Below are 25,112 nucleotides of genomic sequence, written 5' to 3'. Positions count from 1 at the left end.
CAGGAATAAATCCTTAGAAGAAAGAATTCCATTGACTTCAGTAAATTTAATCCGAATTACGTGCCTCGGCATGTACACGGCTGTGTGCATGGAAGTGAGAGAGAAATGGGAGGGGGAGGTATCAGAGTGAGGCTGGAGGCCAATAAGAGACCAGTTACCCAGCAGACCACAGCAAAAAGATTTTAGCTCAAAGGTTAATGCAACGTGAATTGATTTGACACAGTAATAAAATGTTGAGGACACTCTTACCTCAAGCCACAGCGCACACTCTTACAGTCTCTCAGTCCCCTTGCAAGAAAATATTTTAAATATGTGCAGCCTGTCACACAGACACAGAAAAACTCACACACACACGCTCTAAAATGAAATAAAAAGTAGACAACTGCACCACACACAAACACAGTCCTGTGAGCCCCCCTTGGAGAGTATTATATAACATTACCCCTGACATATCAAGTGATTTCATGCACCTCGAGGCAGGACAATTGAGCCATTTGTTCAGCAGGTCAAAAATAGCCGCCAAACCTCCAACGCCGTCTACTGTTACAACCATTACTACCTCGACTACTGAACAGCTTGTGTCTGCACTCCCATTTGGCTTTAATGGGTATTAGAGTTCAAAATCACCTTAATGTATATGTTGTTCATTAGTACAAAATGTCAGTACGTTTTTGAATTTGCAGCTGCAGAGGATGAATGACCTAATGCTATTTGGGTGCCAAAGCGCAAACTGGAAATTCAAGAAGGAGCACAATTAAGCTCTAAATAAACAGTCTAGCAGCTGCAACATTACAGTCTTCTAGTGATATATCAACTCAATAAAAGGCTAAACCTGCTGATTAAATGTTTCAATAGGAATCATGTTACTTAGATATACAAATAAGTGAGAACGATTACCAGCATTAGAGGTAATGATTGATTGATTGTTGCTTATCAACTTTCCTCCAGTTGAGTCTTTAATTCAACAGGAACCGGTAACTAAAAGAAACACAGTACCCAGATCAGCTAACCAATGTGGCTGGAAACCACAACTAGGATATGTGATCTCCACTGCATGACTGTTGGAGTTACTCCATTTAGCGATCCATAGAGTAAAGGCCTGAGAAAATGAGCAGAGTACACATGCAAACTGCAATAAGTCGTATTTTCTATGAAGAAATTTGTAAGGAATTTTTGTTGATTTCACTGACAGCCCTGAAAAAGGCAGTTTTTTCACTCCTTATTAGGAAAACAATTATTGAAAAATAACATTACTATGGTCAATCAAAAAAAAAAAAAAAAAAAAAAAAAAAAAAAAAAAAAAAAAAACTGAACTATTTTGAAATATCTCTGTTTGCAGGATTAAGAGTTGTGTCTTTTTTCATTTCTAGGGCGTGTAGAGGAAAAGGCTGCTGGAGGAAGAAGTTGAATATGAGGTGAAGGTCTTTTTATTAATAGACATAGCTTTTGAAAGCCATTGTGAAACTTGTCCGAAATCATCATTATACCTGTATGCTCTCACTTCTGGTAACTGCTACAGGAGCCAAGTATTACAAGCTATTCTTTAAGTGAACAGCACTTCTGCGTGTTTTCTGTTTCACGTATGTGGAAAATTAGGGTTCAAGGTAGAGCTGGGCGATATGAGATTTTTTCATATCACGATATGTTTTTTTCATTTCAGGCGATAACGATATCTATCACGATATCAGCCAAATAACTATATTTGTAAGATTTAAATGTGCCGTTGCTCACAAGTAAAACGTGAAATAATCAGCAGCTTGTTTTTAAATATTTATTTCCCATAATAAGTTCAACAGGGTAGATGTACTTAAGGAACATGAGACTTTTTCAGATAAATAAAGGCAAATATTGCAAACTACACAAAAGGCAGCCGCTAAAGCGTTTAAGTTTCAAAATAGAACAAACGAAACAGACTAAATTGTCAATTCCACTTAGAAATAAAGTATTAATTCTAAAAATAAATCTTAGTTTGTTTTACAGAAGAACAGACAAAACTGACTAACTTTTGTCAATATCAAGTAAACTGAGAACTAAAAGGAAATTCTCAATCTCTCCTTGTTGTATAGCTGAGCTTTTCAAACAGTTGTAACAGTTACTTTAGTCTGACAAAAGCCGAATGATGAATTAGCGCTTCCAGTCAGAGACTGAGGCTACGTCCACACGTACACGGGTATTTTTGAAAACGGAGATTTTCCGTTTTAAAAAAATAATCCCGTCCACACATAAAGGCAGAAATGAAGGAAAACGCTGCTATGAACATGCCAAAGCAGCAGGTGGCGCTAGATTCCTAACCGTGCAGAAATGTTGGCCAATCAGAAGTCTAGAAGCCTCGGTGGGAAAAAGTAAACAAAGCTGGGGCATAGAAGCAGAACCGAGTCGTATGTGTGGAGGGACAGTAACTGTGTGTATATGTAAGCATTTAAACACTGCAGAGAGTAGAATTAACAGTATTGTAGAAATTCATTTCACCGAAACAATAACGTGGCGCACAGTGTGACGCATGCACCAGTTTATTGTATTTCCAGACTTGTTTTCGGCACAATTTACAGTGCACGCTACTCTGTTTTTTGTCAGACTTGAAACAGCCGAAATACCTTCACACTACGGAACTTCTATGGCTCTTCCGTTCGACAATCTCTCCGGCATTGGAACCATCATCTGTTTTCTCTTCGGTCACGCTCGGTTGATTTTTCTAGTCGGCACACTCATTTCCTCCATTATGCGCTGGCTCCATTACCCGCTGGCTGCTTCCCAAACAAACACACGTGCGGCTTGGCACTTGTGCTGTACGTAACAAGTCACGCGACGTGACGCTGCGGCTGTGATTGGTTCGGCTCTGCGCTACTGAATTTGGATCGGCTGACCTTTTTTTTTTTTTTTTTTTTTTTAAGAGGACAAGAGCGGCGAGGTCTATCGCGATAGCTTAATTTCTCTATCGAGTAAAAGTTATATCGCGATACATATCGTTATCGTTCTATCGCCCAGCTCTAGTTCAAGGCTATTACAGACACAGCAGGACAAGTGGGACGTAACCCTGCAGGTCTATTATAGCACTCTGTGTAGTTTAAAGGGCTGTTTGAGCTCCAGAGGCTTTTAAAATGGTGGTTTCACATGTTATGCACATCTGGCGCAGACCGCCGCCACCTTAGATCGCTAACCAATCTCCGACTTCAGACGTCTGGCGTAAGGGCAATGCACTCCACAGGCCAAATGATTTAAAGCGAGGTGTGCATGTTTGAGATGGAGAAATTAGAGAGAGGAAGACAAAGGATAGAGAGCCAGTGCCAGTTGCCCTGTGTGGACAACACGCATGTAACCAGACTCTGCAGTTACGGCCATGACCTCAATGGGGTTTTTTTTGTTTAGTTTTTTTTCCAGAGACATGCACGCAGACACACAAAGCCCATAGTGGGTCCTTGGTTAGCATGCAGTCAGCAGAGCCTGGCACAGCGAGAGCCGGCTTTCATTCAGAGAGTCATGCATTGTAATCCTACACAGCGTGATCACACAGGCATGCTTCACAGCAGAGAATGCTAATCTAAACTAAAAATGCAGGACTAAAAGTGCCAGCCTGGGTCACTTGTTTCTGATGCTTGGAGCAGCAGATCAAATACTTTTTGAGCTCAGGTTTAAGAACAAAAGCATCAACTAGGCTTTTTGTTAAAGAGAGGCACAACAGATGAATACATGACAGGAAGGGTTGCTGAAAATTGTTGAAAATTTGACACGATTACAAAGAAAAGTAACAAGCCAGCTCTTATTTTACTGGAAAGATGGTGGCATCTTGAAATGAGTGCTAAAGGGTTAACCTAAGTTCACGTCCTGCATCACACTAGTAGTCAGAGCGAACATTTTCATTATCTAACCATGACCACATTGTGAAAGAAACAGTTGCAATCAGCCATAATTAGGGGGAAATATGTTTTGATATCTCCAGATGTTTATGTGAGAAGCTTTTGTGCCAAGAAGAATGACCGTCAGAATCCTTACTGATGACTCTTACACAATCCTGGAAGTGAAAATATAAAAAAGTGAAGTGAATCCCTCTACTGTACTATACACTGGTACCAGTGATTTCCTAATATTAATTCGAACACAGAACTAAGTCTTTTGTTTTAGTAGGAAACTAACTAAAACCGGATGCTATTGGACGTTTACTAAACAATAAATAGCTCATGTGGTAAATTTACATTCACACATTTTTGTAGGACTGCGTGACGCATGTTCAATTAAACTTCTGCATGACCTGCAGCAAAACTAACTTCTAAACCCACATGAAAAACACAGCCGAGGAGGCTGCGTCTTTCCAACTAGGCCAGCACCTGTTCTCTACTTTTACTGCAGCTTAGATCATTGTGGAAAAACTGCTGTCACCCAAATTGCATACACTGTGTGTGTGTGTGTGTGTGTGTGTGTGTGTGTGTGTGTGTGTGTGTGTGTGTGTGTGTGTGTGTGTGTGTGTGTGTGTGTGAGCACGCGCACATGTTAAAAAGAAAATGATGTAAAGAAAACAAGATGTAGTCGTGAGCAGGGACTGCCTGGAGAGCAGCAGCATCTTTTTCCACAAGAGCGTTTCAGCGCTAATGGCTTTTGCCTAACTTTAAGAGGTTCAAGTAAAATATTACCAAAAAACCCAACTACTTATTAAATCAGAACTGCATTCTGAACATTTTCAGCAGAGGTTTAAGGTCTAACCTGCCACTGTGGGAAGTACGCTGTCCTGTCTGTCAGTCTTTACGATGTTCCCAGAGGTGCCGATTCCATCTGTGGGGACAAAGACAAAAGTATATCACTGAACTGGAGCTCATATTCACAATATCTAACAACAATGAACAAAACAACAACAACAACAACAAAACAAACACAGTTGATAACTGGCAGCTTTCACCTCTGAACCTTTCCTAAAAATGTCACAATAAACAAAGCAGTTTTAATACCAGCCTTAAAGAGAGAGGTGACAACGTTTCTTGCAGGTGTGTGTTAATAGATTTCACCACTGCCATGTGCTGGCACTTGGCACAATGTGAGCTGCTCATGTGATGTATCAACCACAGGTCTAGTGCACTATTTTGACCCACATGTGGATAGAAAAGATGAGAAAAGTGTGTGGTGGTCTGGGCTGTACCACGCAAGCGCGCGCGCACACACACACACACACACGCGATAATCCCAGTCGTAGAAAAGTACGCGAACAGTGCACCTGCACTTTAAACTGGGTTGCGGAGGTGCTGCTGCTAAACTGTGATGCTGGCCGACATCTGCTCAACCTCACTGGGGCCAAAAGTAAATAATATTTGAATCTTATCTTAAGAAATGACTGATAAGAAACGTAGGTTTGTGGTTAACACACCTCCGGCAGTTTCAACAAAGCACTCCTTACTCTGTTTAGGAAGGCAGACATTATTTACGTGATTTACAGCTTGTCAACGGCACTTTGCTTTAAAGTCACTTTCTTGCTTCATAATGACTTGAGCTGTAATGCAAATCATGTTTTAAAACGACTGTTGGAGTTGATGGTGACTTTATGTAACATATGTACAAAAGACTAATGAAATAAATTAAAGCTCGAGAAAAGTACCAAATTTTTTTTTTTTTAAGTTTTCGTCAAAGATGCGCGCGCGTGACACTTTTCCAAGCGCTCGCGAGCAATTAAAAGAGTGCACCTGCGCACGTAGCTTAACGCCATACTGCACCTGCCCGACGAGTCGAAAGCCCGACTCAAAACAGCCCGAAATTTAAGAACATTTATCAAACTTTCAGCTGCTCGGACCGTGTCACCACCAGCGCTTGCCTACCTTGTAAACTGGAGCCCGTTTACACCTAACCGCCCCTTCAAAGAGTCCAGTCACACTTGAAGATAATCCAACTTGTATCGGAGTCTGTTTTTGAAACGTTGAACAAGTAAAAAGAGCCAAAAAGCTGACGGAACGTGATGGAAGCGAGATGGAGAGGTCCGCTGGTATTGTCAGTGAAGCCTGTACTGACTGAGGAGCCGAAACAGGAACTTATCGGAGGCAAGTTACAGAGAAGTAAGTCCGGCCCCCTCGAAGCCCTGCTCCCTCCCCTTCGCTCTCCTGCTGACAGAAATAGCAGGCGAGGCGGGCCCCACCAAAAATAGCCTTGACTTCACACAGGACCTTCTTGACTATTGTTTTCCCGCACCGACTCACTCCCTTTAAGTGCACGCTCCGCGTTTGACTGCTCGTAACTTGTATGGCGTTCTTAACTTTATTTCTTTTTCTTTTCTTTTTTTTTCTTTTTTTTCTTACTTTTTCTTACAAATAAGATGGGGATTTTGTGCCACATAAAATAATAGCTCCCTCTCTGTGGCTCCATCTGCTGTCAAGAACTTCCAGCAGCAAGCAGAGTGACTCGGCTCTGGGATCTCCAGGGTTCTTTTGGAGGCCCCCAGAAAAAAAACCAAAACAAAATTAGGCTCTTTTTGCGAACATTTACTATTTGTCATAAATGCTTAAATGTTTCCAAAACAACAAACAACCCACACAGTGTTATTCATGTCAGGATACGGCAACATGTGACCCTCCAAGATGAGACAGATGTTGGTCAAAATGGAACTTCCATCACTACAGCACTGACTTGCACAGATCTGCTGTGCAATACCTTTCTTAGCGCTCACTTTATTTATAGTACAGTGAATATAAATAGTTGTCCTGCATATTGATTCCTGAGCTTGTACTTACAGTAAATTACATACTGTTGAATAGCGTTTTCAAACGCCTCATACCCCCCACTCCATTAACTTTGTCTGTCTGTGGTGTAGGTGTGGACAAGAAAATCTCTGATTACAGTCATACACCATTGAGCTAATGTGCAATGAAAACCATTATAGCACCGAACAAATTAGCTTGTTTGGGTGCACATTAAAACTCGAGTCTGTGTGAGTTTCTGCACAAAACCATAAAAGCTGCAAGTATTTTCTCAGGAAACAAAAACAATTTTTGAACCTGGTTTGGTTTCCTTTGTAATTCTGATTTCCTGCCTGCAGTGCTCAGTTATGAAGCTATTTCAGATTTGTTTCCTAAATAACTTATATAGACCACTATCACAGTATTATATAGAATCACAAAGGTAAGTATTAGAGATATTTCCTAACAAAACTGAACTGTGGGAGCGCAGGAAATAACTTTACATTAATCTTTGGAAATTAATCTGCAGTTGGAGCTGAAGCTGAATAACATTCATTGCTGTCCCAAAGAACAGCAGGAAAAACAAAGTAAGGCTGTTTAAAGGGGCCCTCATAAAAAATGTCTCAGATAGTTTCTATGTGCCAAATTACCAATGCCATATACTGTAGTCTCGATTCTACAAATACAAATGACTTTACTTGCTCCTGTACGTGAAGAATGTAAATCTGTGTGTTTAAAACTGCACCCGATTCACTCGTGTGGTAGAGCAAGCAGGAAGTCTGTTATGAAAGAAAATGCAGTCATGTAGAAACATGGACATTTTGTGTAGTTTTTCAATAGCTTGTTCACGCTAATTGAGTATTAAGTGTGAACAAGCTTCCTATTGTGCTTTCAAGTATGTTGTGCAGAAAGAGAGATCATGGTTGCTGGTGGCTTGACGTGATCAGTCCTGCTATTTATGGGAAAAGACTTTATCCATAATCCTCTCTTTAAAATGCTTAATTTTCACGAAGAACTTTGCTTTCAGTCATCATTTGTCAGCTGTTTTTGATGAACTTTTAAGTATTACAGGCATAACAGTAAAAATAACTCCACTGTAATCGGTGTACACCTTGCCTTGATACAGCAGATACTGCTAATATCAAAAGAAAACGGGGGTAATTAAGAGCAGTTACGGTTAAACAAGGGATGTGGCAGTAAATAAAGCAGGCTGACATAATCCTTAACAAAGTTGAGTCATAATAGACTTTTACAGTTGAAACAGTTAAAATCAGGGTAAAACTATCCAAATAGATGCTCTCGATGTCTAGCTATCTTTATTTTCCCTCATAATAACGAAGGACTGAATGTTTGTAATTCTCTCCTGCGGTAATGCAGACTACTTTTTTTTTTCAGAGATTAAAGACACTAAGTTCTGTGCAATGTTCAGATGTGCAGATACACATTTTTTTCTTGACATTTTCAGACCACCAAGGAAGTAGAGCATCCTGTCAGTTTTCAAGCGCACACACTTGCAGTACAACACGCTGCTGTGGAAGCCTGCGTGACGCAGGAACATTGCCTTGTCAAATCTTATAGCCCAAAGTCTTCCTAGAATCAAGAGGCAGTTTTCTGGTAGAGGCCACTGACAGTGAATCGCACACATCCTCGCGTCACAACCACTCCACTGTGGTCTGCATGATTCAGTAAACCTCTCTGGCCCTTTTCTACAATAATTTGCAAATCTGTAATTTCTCCAGGGTAGCACCATAAAAATCAAACCTCTGTTTGTACCTGCAAAACAAACTTCCTCCCAGAACTTCCTGTCAAACATTCACATTTAGAAGACATTTTAAAACATAAACTAATACACCAAACTGCTAGAAATTAGTTTGAATTATTATTATTATTATTTTTAAATAAGGCCGCAGGGAATGTCTTCATGCATGGCGGAGGTGCTTGGAGACGCTATCTACTCCCTGTTTTTCTCACTCTTCTTAATTCAGCACCATCTGTAGAGTACCGTTTAAATTTTTTTTTTTTTGAGTCAGAAACTGACATTTATAATAAGTTTCACAAGCACTTCACAATGTTTTTCCCCACTTTTAACCGTCCTTTTTGTTTCCACAGAGCACGAGCGTGTGCAAGCGTTTTATCCTTTTTCCGATCTCAGCGTAAGCCAGGTCAACAACTGATGTTTAAGACCAATATTGAAACCAAGAAACGAGCGCTCTGTCTGCTGCTGGTGGTGCTTCATCGTCCGCTCGCTCACCCTCGGGTGGCTCTTTGAACGGGGGGAACCCAGCACTGTTCCCAGAAACCCTCAGTGTGTGGGTGTATCTAACGATATAACGGTGTGTGTGAGAGAGGGTTGTGTCCTGTGTGTTTGTGTTTGCATCGTTTATGCGATTGTGCGCGTTCAAAAAGTGTGTGTGTGTGTGTGTATGTGGTTAGTCCATTCAATTACACAATCTAGCATGCAGTCTGAATCACATCCGGTTTCGAGCTGAAAATAACCAAACCACAGGGTGACAGAAAAGCAGCGCAGCAGGCAACCGCCCACAGGGAGAGAGGAATAGATACATATGCATACACACTCTGTCCAGCATTGGTCACTTGGTATTTTTCACAAACAATAATAGGAACTGGCGTCTATTTCAGTGTGCTATGCTTTGATTCCTGAGATTTTCAAATCAAAATGATTTCACATTTTTGTAAAACTCATCGCATGTATTAACGCTTTTGTAAGAAATCAAATAATCCATGTTATCTTCTTAAGATACAACAGGGGATAACACAGCTATGAAGACAGTGCAGAAAAATGATGCAATGCACATCAGGTTTTTTTTTTTTTAGAAACATGATCAGTCATCCTTTAAGATGTAAATTAATTTGAAATGACATAGAAAAGTTTGACGTACGGCTCTTTTTTTTTGTCAGTTTAGTATATGGGGCAGGATGTGGTCAAATGTGTGCTACAAAGTTGCCTCCCACCTGCAGGGATGTGCTACTGCTAAAGCAACAACATTTGACACAAGAAGTGATTCTTCACAAAAACAACAATAAAAAAATAAAGAATGTGCAAAACTAAACTGGAGTCCTCACAAAATAAAAGGCAACTGATTAAATTCATTTAGGATGCTTTAAATGTCATCTACTTTACAGGTAAAGTGGATGTCTGTCTGTGTGTATGTGTGCGTTGGGTAACTTGGGGGAGCCTTTGCTGTGAGCATCTGTGTCTGATACTTGATCTACCATGTGCAGACAGTGTGTCGTTAAAAAACAGCACATGCTCTGGTATAAACACAAATGAGTCTGTTGTGCGTAAGAGGGAATGGTATGACCCTTATTTCCACTAATTATGAGAGACAGCAGTCTCAGTAAACTGGTTTAACATAGTTAAAGTCCGAGCTTACAGATACTATCAGTAAAATGGAATTAGTGGAGGCTTAAGAGAAAACGAATAAAGGAGTGAATGTTGAAGGGAAGGGATTAAAAAGTTAAAGGAAAGTCAGGAAGAGGATAAGAGGACCTGAGCAGTGTGGTTTAGGAGATAAGCGAGGGGAAAAAAATAAGACAGATAGGATGAGAGAAACGGAGAGAGCGACAGAGAGAGAGGCTGGGAGCACTGTAATAATGTTTGGCCTTGGTCTGCCAGCGGGGTCCTTCCCCTTATGAAGCCAACAAGAATGTGAGGAATGCTGCATGAGAAGAGGGAAGGAGCTGAGGGAGAGAAAACAGAAGAGGATGATGGGAATGAAGAAAAGCCAAGGAGGAGGAAGCAAAGAAAGGTATCCAGATGAAGACGGAAAGAGGGAGATGGGAAGATGCAGAAGAGGGAGGGTAATAAGAGGAGGAGGAGGAGGGGCAGACGGGGAGGAAAAGATGTATTATCTTTAGTGGGGCTGTGTAAACACAAGAACAAAGAGGATAAAAATAATAAGGCTGGAAAATATTTGGTAGGAAAAGCACTGGGATTTTATTTTTGTGAATATTGCGGACATAGATGTATGCACACAGCCATGTGTTTGTGTGCGTTTACATATTTTCATTTCAGAATTCTCTTTGCTAGTAATTTAAGCAGCTAAAATTATATATGTGTAACATACTGAAAATGCTTCCCCCCACCATGTTTGAGTCTGCCTTAGTCTGGTGATCATCAGTTTCTAATCATGATATAAAGACAGAAACCTTCAGACATGCTTTTTAAAGTTCCACCAAACTGAGCACACAGAAGAAATGCATTTCTTCACAAATTTAAGCTCAGAGCCTGCATTCTGAGTTATACCAGAAACTGCCAATACCCCACCCACACCCACACAAAAAAATGCATTAGCCACACATTCAAAGCATAAAACAAGAAGCTTTTATAAAAGGTCAATGTATATGTAAGTAATCCCTATGATTTGAAAACTCAGACATCAAACTGCTCCAGTTGTCCAGATGTCCTCATTTTAGAGGGATGAGATGTCCTTAAAATCAGCGGTCACCAACCTTTTTTGTGCCACGGACCGGTTTATGTCCGATTATATTTTCACGGACCGGCCTTTAAGGTATTGTGGATAAATAAACAAAATAAAACCAATACCGGTACCAAAAAAAGAAGATTTATTCATAACACACAGAAAAAGACCCGGGGAAACCAAGTTAATGATAAAAATGCTAAAAAAAAAAAAATGCTAAAAACCAATAAAAACCCTGAAAACCATACATTTCACACCCGAGCCTCAACTCTCGCAGCCCGATATCTGGGCCAGATATATGGCCCGGGTCCATGGGCCACGGGACCACAGGGGTTGGGGACCGCTGCTTAATATGGTCTTCTCAGGCAAACAGAAGCCCCGCCCACCTACTATTTAAGCTTGTGAGGGGCAACCAATCAGAGAAAAGATGCTTAAAGTAGTTGTTTTCAAGACAGATGATAAACTGAGACCCATTCATGACACATAAGGATTATTTTGAACTCTAAACCATATAAAGCTATTTTAGTAAAGGACAAGAGTAAAAATATGGATGTGGAAATTAGAACAATGAGCTTTCACTGTTTCCTCATTTCGCTCATGTATTAAAACACGGACATGTACGTTGATTTACGATGTTATTCTTTTTATGTTCATTGTATCACTATATATAGGTATATGAGGTGGCAAAAATGGCTGTGCATAAATACTAAATAACTAAATAATTGATTTATATATTTATTGTTCTTCTTCTTCCAAGCTACATATTCATTGGTAATCAGGGTACAGGCATTATTAGCGCCACTTTTTCCACACTTATTTACAGATGACAACACAATTCTCAGACCCCAAAGTTTCACTGTACTAAAAGTACTTTATCAACATGAGTTTAGAAACAGAGTACACATAATGTACACAATATACGTATAATGTAGATCTAATGTTTTAAGCCACCATTCACATAATATATATATGTGAATGTCAAATTTATATAATTTGAAAAGCTCAAATTATATAAATTATAAAATTAATTTTAAAAAGCTATTTAGATGTCGACAGTGCTGGTAACCTGGGCAATGTATATAATATAAGTTTAATCCAGATTGATTACCTGTCTAGGAGGAGTTAAGGAGGAGCAGACACAAATGTTGCAGTCGTCATAATGGGTCTGCCTAGCCCAACATACTGTACATACCTGCACACAAAGGCAGTATGACTAGACTAAAACAAAAAAGGACACAATGTTAAAAAGCAAAACCTATAAAAAATGTCAGCAGATGTGAAAGAAACCACAGACTCAGCCGACTTAATGCACCGAGGAAGACTGTTCCACATTTTAGGAGCTACAACCTAAAAAGTGTGGTTGCAGAATGGGGAACAGCTGAAAGACCTTGATCTGATAAACGGAAAGCGCGACTGCTGTAATAAGCTTTTGGCAGTTCTCCTGTATAAGCGGGGATAAGGCCATGAAAAGGCATGTGCACTAATAAAATTTTGATATGAATTCTGAATTTCACTGGAAGCAGAGATGGGAAGCAGGGATCAAGGCTGATATGGAGTGGCAGGTTTTGCAGATTTTTGTTAGCGGTCTAGCTGTTGTGCTGTGGACCAATTCATATGAGGAGTGAGTAACAATGAGCTGCATGGGAAACCATGTATTAGGAAATCCAAGCTGTAGGTCGATAGCACAGCGTTGATTGCAAAATCATTCTTAATTGAAAGAACTCTTAATGATATGAGAATAAAATGCGTAAAAAAACATAAATATAGATATAGAGATAAGAGATAAATATAGAGATATTTAGAAATAAATATAAACATGAGAAGTTTGCTTCCTCTTTATTGTTAGTTAATTAGGTTGTCTTTGGGTATTAAGAGTTGGGCAAAACAAGAATCCTGAACACATTCCCTTGTGAAGATTGTTACCTTTATATATTATCATTTACTAAAGATTTATGTTTTTATTTTATTTTAGGTTTACTCTTAATTTACTTAATTTTGCTGTGAGTCTTAAATATTTACGTTTTTTCCAGCATCAGTTTGTTAGTCCCGTTGTTTTACATGAGACTGTTAGCATCTTCAAGCAGAATCCTAATACATAAATAAGCTAAGCACATACATTATATACAGTACAGACCTTTGAAAGTCTTTCAGGTTTTATTCATGTTGTGTGGACTGTATTTATCCAGTCACATTATAGGATGTCTTTGTTCTGGGGACTTGCATTTTTTGTTAGTTAAAAAAAAACCCTTTGATTAAGATCAAAGTGAGGGAAGTTCCAGGAAATTAATATACATCTTTCTACTTTCAAATTACAGATATGTGTGAAAAGACTGAGGCTGAACCAGTGTCTGAAAGGACTCAGTGCATGGAAAGCTTCGGTGACATATGCAGTCCACAGAAACACAATGGATCGCTGACAGGCATTTTCCGCAAAATAGCAACAGTGTCATTTGTGCAGTCATCACTAACCACCACTGAAAGGTAAAACAAAGAAACAGTGTTACTTTTTTTCCAGCTTTATGTGCAATATCTCATCATCCACTTCGGTCTAAGAGGCATTACCACACACACCAGTCGTATAGCATTATTTATCTATACAAACTATACATATAGCATCTTTAAACTGCAGAGAAACTTTTATCAGCATTTTAAAAATCCGAGCGCTACCAAAGCCATTAAAAAAACTAAGAGATCTGTGAGAGGTTTAATGCAGAGCAACAAAAGATGGCGGTAAGTACTTGAACACAAAGACGGTTTTGACTAAATGAATTACAGCCTCTCTTTTGGACGTTTGATCTGGTTTGATTGAAAGTGAACTGAGGTCAGCTCCGGTGACGGCACAAGAGGAGTATATGATGAAGGACCGAGGATCCCTTAACACCCCGAGGACGTTTGGAGTTATGGTAAGTTATTCAAAACACCACAAGAAACCATAGCTACCACAAGAAAATCCCAGGGATGTCAGCAGCCAGCTCACACACACACACACACACACACACACAAGCACATACGCACACACACACACACACACACACATATACAAAGCCTCAAAACGTAAAGTCAAATCAAATCAAAACTCAGCCTTATAACACCCACCGTTCTGAACAACAACAAGCCTGAGAAGCGTGAGCGTGTGTGTGTAGGAAACACCCAGACAGGCCAAAAATAGCTCTACTCTTGTTCCCCCTCTCTCGCTTTCAATCCTTCGCTCATTCGTTTCGCTCTCCGTCTGTCCCTCTGTGTTTCTCTGTGTGTCTTGTTTGTGTCATGATTAACCACGGGTAGGAAAAAAATAAGTTAATTTTTCCATATGGAAAATGTCACCCTCTTAAAGAGCGCACTCGAATGTGAGAATATCAGGCTGAGTATGTGATTCAGCGAACGGAGAGAACAATGACTATACTTTGGCATAACTGTTGCATAAGGGGAAACATGAAGGTTTTCACAAAATGGGAAGAATTAGTTGGTTGAAGTCTGTCTGACACGTTGAGCAAATGAGGCAGTTCTCTGAAGAAACTGTAGAAGATCATAAAGTAGTATTTATCTTTTTTTCCCCTCTAAATTCCTGTCAAAATAAAACAATCCAGGATAGACTAAAATAGCTGCTGGCACACTCTGGCCATGCACATACAGTAAATTATGATTGGCCTGTGTTTTCCTGCATCTTTTTCACAGTGCTGTCACGCTCACGGATATTTAACCGGGGTCCAAAGCATTGTGGCAACTTTGTCAGTTTGTTTAGATTTAGTATACCCAATTACAAGTGAAGCAGCCCCTGTAAACAAAAGTCACATGGACTCACGAGGTGTTTACCGGACAGTTTTAGTAACCTGTCATCCTGCGTTGTTACTGATTTTTTTTTTAAACAAATATAATTGCAGTCCTTGTTAAATAAGCAAAACAGGCTGGCATGGTTTTGTTTCTCGGGCAGTGTCAGCCTGGGCTTTGTTAAGCCAGCTGTGTGTATGCTTAAAGCATCATTTTGAATTATTAGGGTCTTGCTTTCTGTTATAGTAGAATCCTCCTCACTTACAGTAAATATGTGAAAACAAAAGGGAGCTCCAACAACAGAATGGGTTGTAAACAAGCCAGAGTTTAACCTGGTTATTTGAACCACTTCAGTTCAAGGTAAAAAAAAAAAAGAAAAAAAAAAGAAAGAAAAAAGTCTTTGAATGTTTACAACTTGTCTAATCTGGAACAAGAAGCTTCGAAGATCCTAAGGCCCATAACTATAAGCTCATCGTGCAGCACAGAACGAGACAGTAACATCATTTACATGCAGATACAGATCAATGTCCCCGAGAACATATGTGGTTGTCTGGTCACATCCATTTTTAGACGGCTGGGGTATGTACCATTTAGACCTCTCATCTACATAAAAATCATCTGTGAGAAGCTAATGTTAAGATTGACTATATGCCTTTACCATATACTGATATTGATAGTGTGATCTCCAGACACAGAATCATGCATTCCTTTTAGCTGCACAGAGAGAAGATGCAAACTCCACACAGAGCAGGTTTGAGCCAGTATCCTTGCTTTGAGGTGAGCGTACTAACCACTGCACCGCTGTGCTGCCCCGTGCCAGATGGGACAGGCTAAAGTTGGATATCTGGATAAGAAAATGGCTAGACAGATGTGCCGCCATTAAAAGACGAGTACATTGTGGTCATAAATTGATGGACATGGTCAACAACAATAACCAGAGAGTCTGTAGCATTCAAAATTGGTACTAAAATATCCACACCATTATGGCAGCAGCCTGAATCTTTGAAGGCACATTGGACACGTGCTTTGGTGTTGTTTATACCAGATTCTGACTGTATCATTTGAATTACACAGAGACTCATCGGACCATCTTTTCTGGTCCGGTTTTGGTGAACCTGCTTGTATCCTCAGTTTCCTGTTCTTAGCTGACAGAAGTGGCACCCGGTGTGGTCTTCTGCTGCTGTAGCCCATCTGCTTCAAAGTTTGACATGTTGTGTGTTCAGAGATGCTCTTCTGCAAACCTTGGATGCAGTTTGAGTTACTGTTGCTTTCCTATCAGCTTGAACAAGTTTAACCCTCTGATATCAGCGATGCATTTTCTCCCACAGAACTCCTGCTCAGTTGATATTTTCACTTGTTCAGGCGATTCTCTGTATAACCTAGAGATGGTCATGTGGGAAAAGCCCAGTCTTTGGAACACTTACACCAGCCTGACTGGTAACAACCACCACATTCAAAGTCACTTAAATGGCCTGCATTTGAATAGCGCTTTTCTAGTCCCTAAGGACCCCAAAGTGCTTCACACTACATTCAGTCATTCACCCATTCACACTCACATTCACACACTTAAATCACCTTTCTTCCCCATTCTGATGCTCAGTTTGAAATTCGGCTTGGCCAACGTCTACATGCCTCAATGCATTGTGGTGCTGCCGTGTGAGCATGTCTGAGTTGAACAGGTGTGCCTAATAAAGTGGCCGTGAGGGTATACCATACTTTACTATCACAAATGCGCTTCAGACGTTCTCCCTTCATTGGTTTCACAACAACACGTGGCAAAGAAGCAAATGAGATGGTGACACCTTTGAAGCAACAAAACCAAAAATCTTGTGCTCTCGGTAGTTTCCTGCTATTAGATGTCTTGACAAACCACAGTACTGGTTTTCTTAGAATTGCCTCACAATTTCTGGCATTGATTGCGCTTGTAAGTCATTGTTCACACCGGTTCAAATGAAGGAAAACATGTATAAAAGTGCCAAGTGCCGTCTGATACAAATACCTTTAATATATGACAAATTTCCATTAATTCATTTTCCTCTTCCATAAATGGGGCTTAACTGCGACTGAATAACAGTTCTTTCTGAGTAGTAAGTTGTTGATATCAGTTTAAGGCATGACTGACTGAAACAGAAGAGGGATGATTCATTGTGTTTTTTAGACACTGTCTGGTTAAGATAAGATCAACTTTGCTACCCCTGTAGGAAAATTCCCTCTAGCTGCTGAAGCCCCTGAAACAAGTGGATAAAAACATCATACAGCTGTCATCGCACACTTATATAAAACACTCAGTGTGCTCCGAGTTCTGCTGAAGAAGAAGAACATGAAGTAGGCACATACATCAGCTGTCTGGCACCGATGACTGATGAACTTGTGTTTTCTCAGGGGTTTTCATGGAAAGGTTATACCTCTGCTTACTGCTGTGCCTTTTGTGGGAATTTAAGACAGAGAAGGAGAGGGAGAAGGAGAACCAGATGGCTTTTCCTTGCAGGATATCCTGTTATAAGTTGAGCTAGCCGGGCTCTATCTGACCTCCTCACCCCTCTTGACCCTTAACCCGACCGCAATTTAGGTTCATATCTCCGCTGTTTCCTAATCGCCCAAATGTCTCAGCATCCTTTGCTATGGCATTGTTGCTTTCTCTTCTACTCAGCTGCTTAGTCAAACTCACAAGTAGCTGCCTTTGCCACTCTTCTGTTTATTTCATTAATGTTTTTTCCCCCTTCTGACTTGTGTGGTTAATTACGAGAAAAACCAAGTTATAATGCTAGGCTTTAAATCCAATATCCATAAAATTTAATGACAAGGGCCACAACCTTTAGCATCAATCCACATCCCAGGTGCAAATTATCTTTTTTTTCACCATCTGGAAAGTGCAGACAGTCATAGTATATGGCAGATGGCTGCTCCTCCCTGAGCCTGAATCCATCTGAGCTTTCTTCCTCTTAAAAGGGAGTTTTTGCATCCCACTTTCTCCATGTGCTTGCTCGGACTGCTACAAGGTTATCCGATTGACAGGGTTTTCTCTGTATCATTGTAGGGTCTTTGCCTTACAATATAAAGCTGCTTGACTGTTGATGTGATTTGGTGCTATATAAATAAAATTGAATTTAATTGAATTAATTTAAAAAGTAGATGTGTCCTTTTCTCATTATGCAAATTTCTAGCTCGTAAAGTTTAGTAACATGAGACCTCATCCACTTCTGTCACTTAGGCAACACATTTTCCACCATGCAAGGGTTTTGCGTGAGAGATGATGAATGATTTTCATAGATATATAGACACACACACACACACACACACACACACACACACACACACACACACACACACACACACACACACACACACACACACACACACACACACAGAAAACACCGGAAAATAATAATAATAAGAGCAGCACTATAAAAACTCTGTGTGTGTGGTGTTTCATACTTAGTCGCTCTGACTTTCACAGTTCCTGCTTTCTCTCTTTTTTCTTTTCTTTTCTTTTTTTTGCCTGTCCCGTTTGGCTCTTCAGAATTGTTGTCTAAAGGCAAAGAAAGATGCCCAACGGATTTACTTTACCAAATGGACCATCCCAGCCTTGCCATAATGGTCTATTTGATTCACCTTTTATTGTTTATTTTATTTTATTTTATTTTCACTTGCTAAATACGGGACAGACTTGACTGGGGAAAAGAAAGTGGAGAAAGAAAGAGGGAAAGAAAAACAGTGGGGAAGAGGGACGGGGATAAAGGGCAAAAACCAACAAAATAAGCAGACAAAAAATACATATATCAATCACCTGGATCACCTGTTGAGAAAGAAAAAAGAGAAAACAAGCAGAAGAAAAAAAAGAGCAATATAATAAACAACATCATTGCGATGATCTATGGGAATATAACAGTAAATACTAAATATTAAACATTATTGTGCAGCACGTAAGATCGACAGTGCACAGTGTGCTTTGAGGTAGGAGCCAAAAAGGGTGTAGTTTGTGTGTGTGAGCACCCGTGTGTACACCTGTGAGCATGAGCACGCTTGTATTTAAAAGGTTCCTTCATGTAATGATCTGCTAGAGGGTGTGGGGGGGCCACAGCCCCGTCCTCCAGGGCATGAAGCAGGTATGGAGGAGATCAAAACTCCAGACATCCAGAGACCCTCAGAACACAAGAGACCAAGGAAGACCAAAAGAGGGGCAGCCGTGCCACTGTCCCAGAAAGAGCTGAGGAGAGCCCCAGATAAGGGGTCACTCAGCAGCCGCGGAGCAGAAGCCAGGGGGGTTGCAGTGACGTGTCCGTGAGCTCCGCCGGCAGTCAGCTGTGCCGGAGTGACCGAGCCCCAGGCCGAGAGGCCGGGGGCACCCCACCCCCGAAGTGGCCCGAGCGAGCCCCAGGCTCCAGGCCCCGACAAGCAGCCACCAGGAGTGAGCCGGTGTGTACCTGGACGCCCACCCCCGGACACAAACAACCACCAACGCACCGACACCTGAGGGTGTCTGCCACTGGCAGGGGAAGTGGTGGGGGGAGATAGGCCTCCATACCTTGGAGGGCCTGAGATGTCCCTACAGAGGTGGCGTCTGATACCCAACCTGACATATAGACACAGACAAACAGGCACACACATATACAGACATCCATTCTCACCCTCATGCTCTCATATGCAATTACTCAACACTCACCCAACGTGGAGACAGACATAAATAGACACTGTACACACAATCACACTCCCCAAGCGTACTCTACGAACTGGGTCTAGGTACCCTTGCCCCTGGAGGGGGGAAACTGCACCCAGACCCAGGTAGTGTTACCCTTTTCCCTGGGGTGGAGAGAAGCAGACCGCCCCGACTCGGCAGCAGCAGGGAGGCCCCACTTTCCAGACCCCAATCGGACGGCCAAGTCCTCCTCCTAGCCCCCCCGCTCCAACAGGCAGCAGAGAACGGGGGTGTGTGAAGACTCCAAACCTCCCTCCGCCCGCTGTGTTCCTGCTTTCTCTTACAAATCCTTGATTCAGAATTCAAAATAATTCCACTTGTTTTTCTGGCCATGTGCGTCACTCGCTGAAAAATAATATCCTCCTAATACTATCTTGGAACAAGTTTTTAAAAAACCCAACTGAGTGGGTCTAGGATTATTTGATGCCAATACTTTCCCAAATCAAATATAATTTTCTCAGTATTGCTGCTGTGTCCATCTGTCTTTCCCTCTTTACCTTGTTTTCAGTTAGTGAAGATGTTGTTCAAGCAACCTTTAAAAAAAGAAGTCATGACCTCACTTGGCAGTGCAAATTTAAAACACGCACACACAAAGATATCATAACATCATAATAATCTTAACATAATCAGAACAAAAACAAGTAAGAAAACGGAAAAATAACCCTTCAGGTATCGTTTCTGCCCTAATGCACAACTTTTTGTCTTCCCCATCTTCTCTTTATGTCACCTCTTTCTCCCTCTCTCTCTCTCTGGCTCACACCCAGCCCTCCCACCCACCAGCGTAACTGGAATCCATTAGCTGATGAATGGTTGTTTGTGTTTTTTTAAGCTCAACAGCGCCTCCATCCACATCAGTGGCCACAGAGGGTGATAACAAAACATGCAGCGTGATTAGGGAAATAATTAGCCAATCATCCTGTGACCTGCAAGCCAAGCCTGAGGTCAAAGAGACGCAAACCAGGCTGCTTCCCAGGTGCTTTCCCATGAAAATCAGTCAGGAGGCACAGCTGCGAAGCAAATGCATACTGGGGTCATTGTGAGCAGACAGCTTCCAATCACAACACATGCGCTTCTTTGCCTGTATCCCAGGCTCGCTGCGATACGGCTGAGAGTGCGAATGAGGATCCCAGTGGACTCAGTGCAGAGTTTGCCCAGGGAGGCTGTGGTGGAAATCAACACTTCCTGCTTCCTGTGGCGAGAGGAAGTGCTACCGTCGCTGTCCCCTTATCGCTGGGTATCCAGGCAGAGCAGAGGGAGGAAGGCAGAGCAGGGAGGGAAGAGGAAGAGGAGGAAGTAGAGGAGCTGGAGGAAGGTCATGCAGGCTAAACAAAGGGAGAGGACTGAAGAGACTGACTGGGTTGTGGCTTATGTTCTACAGGGTTACATTCTGGCATTAAATTACTTAGAAAGCAGTAAATATTTAAAGGTGGTGAGTGATGAGAAAGAGGAGAACATGTGTAAAATGTCTGTTACTGGCTTGTAAGGCGCTGCTGATGGACAAATCAAATTTCTTTCTTTTCTTTTTTTTTTGTGATATCAGCTTTTTGCCTGTTTTGTTAACCATCAGCCATAATCTCTCCCATGGGACAAAACAATAGCCTTTGGCTGTGACTTGCTGTGACTGAATCACAATGTTGCACAGTCTGTGCTTTGCCTGTGCTTCTTCCACAATGCATTGATACTGTTTTATATTATGCAACATGCAATTCAAAAATGCAGCAGGGCTTCCCCATTCTCTTAGTTTTATGTTGTCATGTTACATCTAACATGCTGGCAGTTTATCCACAGGGAAGCAGAGGGGAAAACAGAGGCAGGACGTGACAAAGGATATTTAAAGAAAGAAAAGGCAGAAGGAAAATAATAGCGGCATGTGTCTGTAAATGCAACAAGTTGGATGCCTTCCACAGACTGAAATCAAAATGTATCCACTTGCATTTTATGGTGAAGGAGCAGGAGAGAGACAATGAGAAAGACAGAGGGAGTGAAGGGGGAGAGAGATGTTTGGGATCAGGGTGGGGAAGCTTTCAGCACTTGGGATTGTCCCAGATGGACACAAGCCGCTCCCTCCCTTTATAAACAGCCTCCTCTCCTATCCTCTCCTCTCCTATAATGCCTGTTATCCACAACTCAGCTCCCACTTTGCACAGATTCTGGGACCCTCACCAGAAAATATGAACAAATTGACACTTTTTGTTTTTCTTCTCTTTCTCTTTTTCTGACAACTTCTTCTGTCCCCCTGCACTAGCACCACCACCGCCCCCAATCCCTGCCATTTCCAAAGTCAACACACCACTAAATGCCGGGCTGACTCACTTCCACTGTGGGTGGCTCTGTTTCCAATTTTCTCACTACCCCACCACCTTGGAAGAAAAGAGAAAACTTTTGTCCAGAAAAAAAAGTAAGCAACCAGTGCAAAAGGAAGATCCATTTTTCCAAATTGCTCAGTGCTAAAAGGGACAAAAACTTGCACGGAGGTGCAGAGAGAGAGACGTGGAGCGAAACCGTACCATGCTTCTCCCACTTCTTTTGTGGCTCTGAAATAGTTATCGCCGTTTCCCTTCCTTTCTTTCTCTTTAAGAGAGCGTGGGAGCGCCCTCAGAGTACTGCAGAGAAACCACGGGGCTCATAACAACAGGAGGAAGCCGGTAACTTGAGTAAGTTGGGCCGGGCAGAAAGAGGGGGATACGGAGAGGAGGTGGAATGAAAGGAAAGCAAAAAGACAGAGGAACCTTCTGCAAGCGTTTTTATATCTTGAAAACATTAAAAAAAAAAGTTCGCAAAGCTCAAAAAACGCAGAAACACACCACACATTTGCAAATAATCTGCTGGATTGCTGACAGCATTTCCCCACACGCAGACCCAAAAACACACACACATACACACACATATAGACACACACGGACACTTTTGCATTTGCATGAAATCAGACAGCTTTCCCAAGAACAGGACTGCCTTACCAGTCTGCCTTGTAAACATTCAGCGCGAGGAGTGCTTCACAAAGTCCCATCAGTCATGTTCATGTACAGTTCCAGAAAGTGGTGAGGATTCTCCAACATCACACACACACACAAACACACACATGCAAAGGCACAGTATCAGTTCCCTCTGTCCAAGAGTTGAGAAAGTGAGGGGCCGCAACAAAAGGCAACAGAGGGAGGGAGAGACTGAGGGAGAGAGAGCGAGAAAGAGAGAGAGAGATTAACCCCTCTGAGCTGACTGGTGGACTCTCTCCCTCCCTCCCTCCCTCACACACACACACACACACACACACACACACACACACACACACACACACACACACACAGAGTTGGTTTTGCCGTATCACTGACTTCTTGTGTTTTCTCTCAAGTGCCAAGAGGAGGAAGGGAGAGCAGAGGGAGGGCAGAGACAGAGAATGTGTGTGTGTGTGTGTGTGTGTGTGTGTGTGTGTGTGTGTGTGTGTGTGTGTGTGCGCGCACACTCATGGTCATGATGTGTGTGTATGTGTGCTTGTGTATTTTAAGGTAGGAGGGACTGGCTGGCTCAAGTCCAGAGGCAGCTAGCCTGGTAGAAAAAGACAATAGCAGGAAACACTATATCAGGAGGCAAAATACCAGCACAAAAATAATTAACAGACATTGAAAAACAATGACATCCACAGTGGAAAACACAGCCTGCAGCCTGCTTCGAACAATGATAGTGGAAACAAAAAAAAACGAATGTATTTTTGTTATTCTAACCACAGGATATAAAAACACTATAAGAAAAAAAACAAAAGAAAAAATGTACACAGATCAAAAGCATTAGCTGTAACGAATGTAAAAAAATGCCGCTATTATTTTTGTTGGCGCAACATTGGATGCAAAAATTATAAAAAAGTGCATTGCTGGGTCTCATGGGGGGGGGGGACGATAGTTCTCAGCTTCTTCTTCTTTTTTATTTGCATCATTTTAAAAGTTGTGTACTTGTGCACCATCACAGGCATGTAGACACACATTCCCCACGCAGTCATGACTCCCACACAAATCTCACCACCACTCCCACACACACACACACACACACACACACACACACACACACACACACACACACACACACATTCCCTCAGCTATAATCATATCTGGTGATAAGAGCAGCTTCCCCCAGCGGTTACTGGTTCTCCAGGCACCGACCACAGTGTCTTACAATGGTCCTGTATTCTAAGCCTGCGCTGATTACACACACAAGGAGCTGCATTACACACTGCTAATTCAATTTCCTCCCCTCGGGGTCAACCTTTGTGTGAGTTTATGTGTGTATGTGAGTCCATAAGGAGGAACTGATTAAGAACCTGATGAAGAGACCAAGATCCAAACTGTGTGTGCGTGTTCTTCATCCACTTATTGCAATTTTGCATGTCAAATGAGGCCAGAGTGGAGATGTTTGGCTTTAATGCACAGTCCCAAATTTAGTGAAAAGCAAACACAGAACATCAGCAAAAACACTTCATACCAACTGTCACGTACGGTGATGAAGTGGTGATGATCCAGGCTTGTTTTGCAGCCACAGGACTAGGGCAAGGGCACCTGACCATGAACTTGTCCAGGTCAAGTATTCTGGAGTGAAACGTGAGGTCTGACAGCTAAAACTTGGCCTAAACTGGGTCATTCATCACCTATGGTGAGATTTGAGGTAAAGCTATGTGGGATCACCAGTGGTAATAGGATTCAGCACTTTGGAGATGAACTTCATAGAAACGTATCCAGTAATCTTTGTAATGTTTTAGCTCATGCTCACCCTGGCTGCTGTATTACACTTAATATTCTAGACCTAAATAAACCTTTACTTTCTGACTTTGGCTCTCCATGTTTTACTCCACTGCTCTTCTTCCTCTCCTACCTTTATCCAAAACTAAAATCTGTACCTCAACCTCCTCTCCTCGTCCTCTTTCTCACATTAAAACAGAGGTTTAAAACAGTAGGTGACATCACAGTGGCTATGTCTGTCTTTTTTATACAGTCAGTGTCACCAATTTTGGTTAAGAACTGGATCTTCATTATCAAAGTAATGCAAGCTGTGCAATACAGTAACACTGCAAGTTAGTAATTCTTTCAGATGATGCTCAGCGAGGGGAAGCATTGTCAGCTGCAGATTCTGTATTTAGCAGATTGTTTAAGATAAAACTGTATTTAAACCACACCACAGTACATTACAGGTTGGATTGCAGAGCTGTGTGCAAGATTCTGACATCTAGATTTGCTGCTTGTTTATTGCAAGCTCTGTGACAAACTAAACGAAAAGTATAAAATAGCCACAAACTAAGGAGCGGGCAACCATATTTATGTATTTACATCCACACTTCTAATTTATACCTTTACAGTCCAGCTGTAAGAGCACTAAACACTAATTAAAGCTCTGCGGAGGTCTCTATTACAGCCTCCACAGAAAATGCTACAATGAGTCAAAATCACTAAAATGAGGGTGGAGATGCAGAATGCAGAGTTATATCAGCCGTTGGTCTGACTTTTTCATGAAAGCCTCAAATGCTCTTTGGCCTTTTGTGTTCCCCTCCCAGGTTTTTATTTTTTATTAATTTATATT

General features: G+C 41.5%; 1 protein-coding gene across 2 annotated transcripts in view; it reads right to left on the bottom strand.

The window, feature by feature from the left end:
• The window catches only part of hdac7a (histone deacetylase 7a), a 58,215-nt gene extending 35,516 nt beyond the window's left edge, over window positions 1-22,699 (bottom strand). The window contains exons 1-2 of one of the 2 annotated variants that reach the window (XM_080899286.1): window positions 22,511-22,699; window positions 4,696-4,764 (exon numbers count right to left, since the gene is read on the bottom strand). In XM_080899286.1, the coding sequence (XP_080755412.1) occupies window positions 4,696-4,764; window positions 22,511-22,529 (88 nt within the window). In that variant the 5' untranslated portion in view covers window positions 22,530-22,699. Of the gene's footprint in view, window positions 1-4,695; window positions 4,765-5,795; window positions 5,999-22,510 lie in introns of those variants that run through there. The other variant, XM_080899287.1, reaches the window with a different exon arrangement.
• Between the last annotated feature and the right edge of the window lie 2,413 nt (window positions 22,700-25,112).

This window comes from Rhamphochromis sp. 'chilingali' (genome assembly GCF_963969265.1).
Source record: "Rhamphochromis sp. 'chilingali' genome assembly, chromosome: 12".
Lineage (NCBI taxonomy): Eukaryota > Metazoa > Chordata > Actinopteri > Cichliformes > Cichlidae > Rhamphochromis > Rhamphochromis sp. 'chilingali'.
The sequence above is the reverse complement of the archived record's forward strand: the minus strand, read 5'-3'. Positions and strand labels throughout refer to the sequence as shown.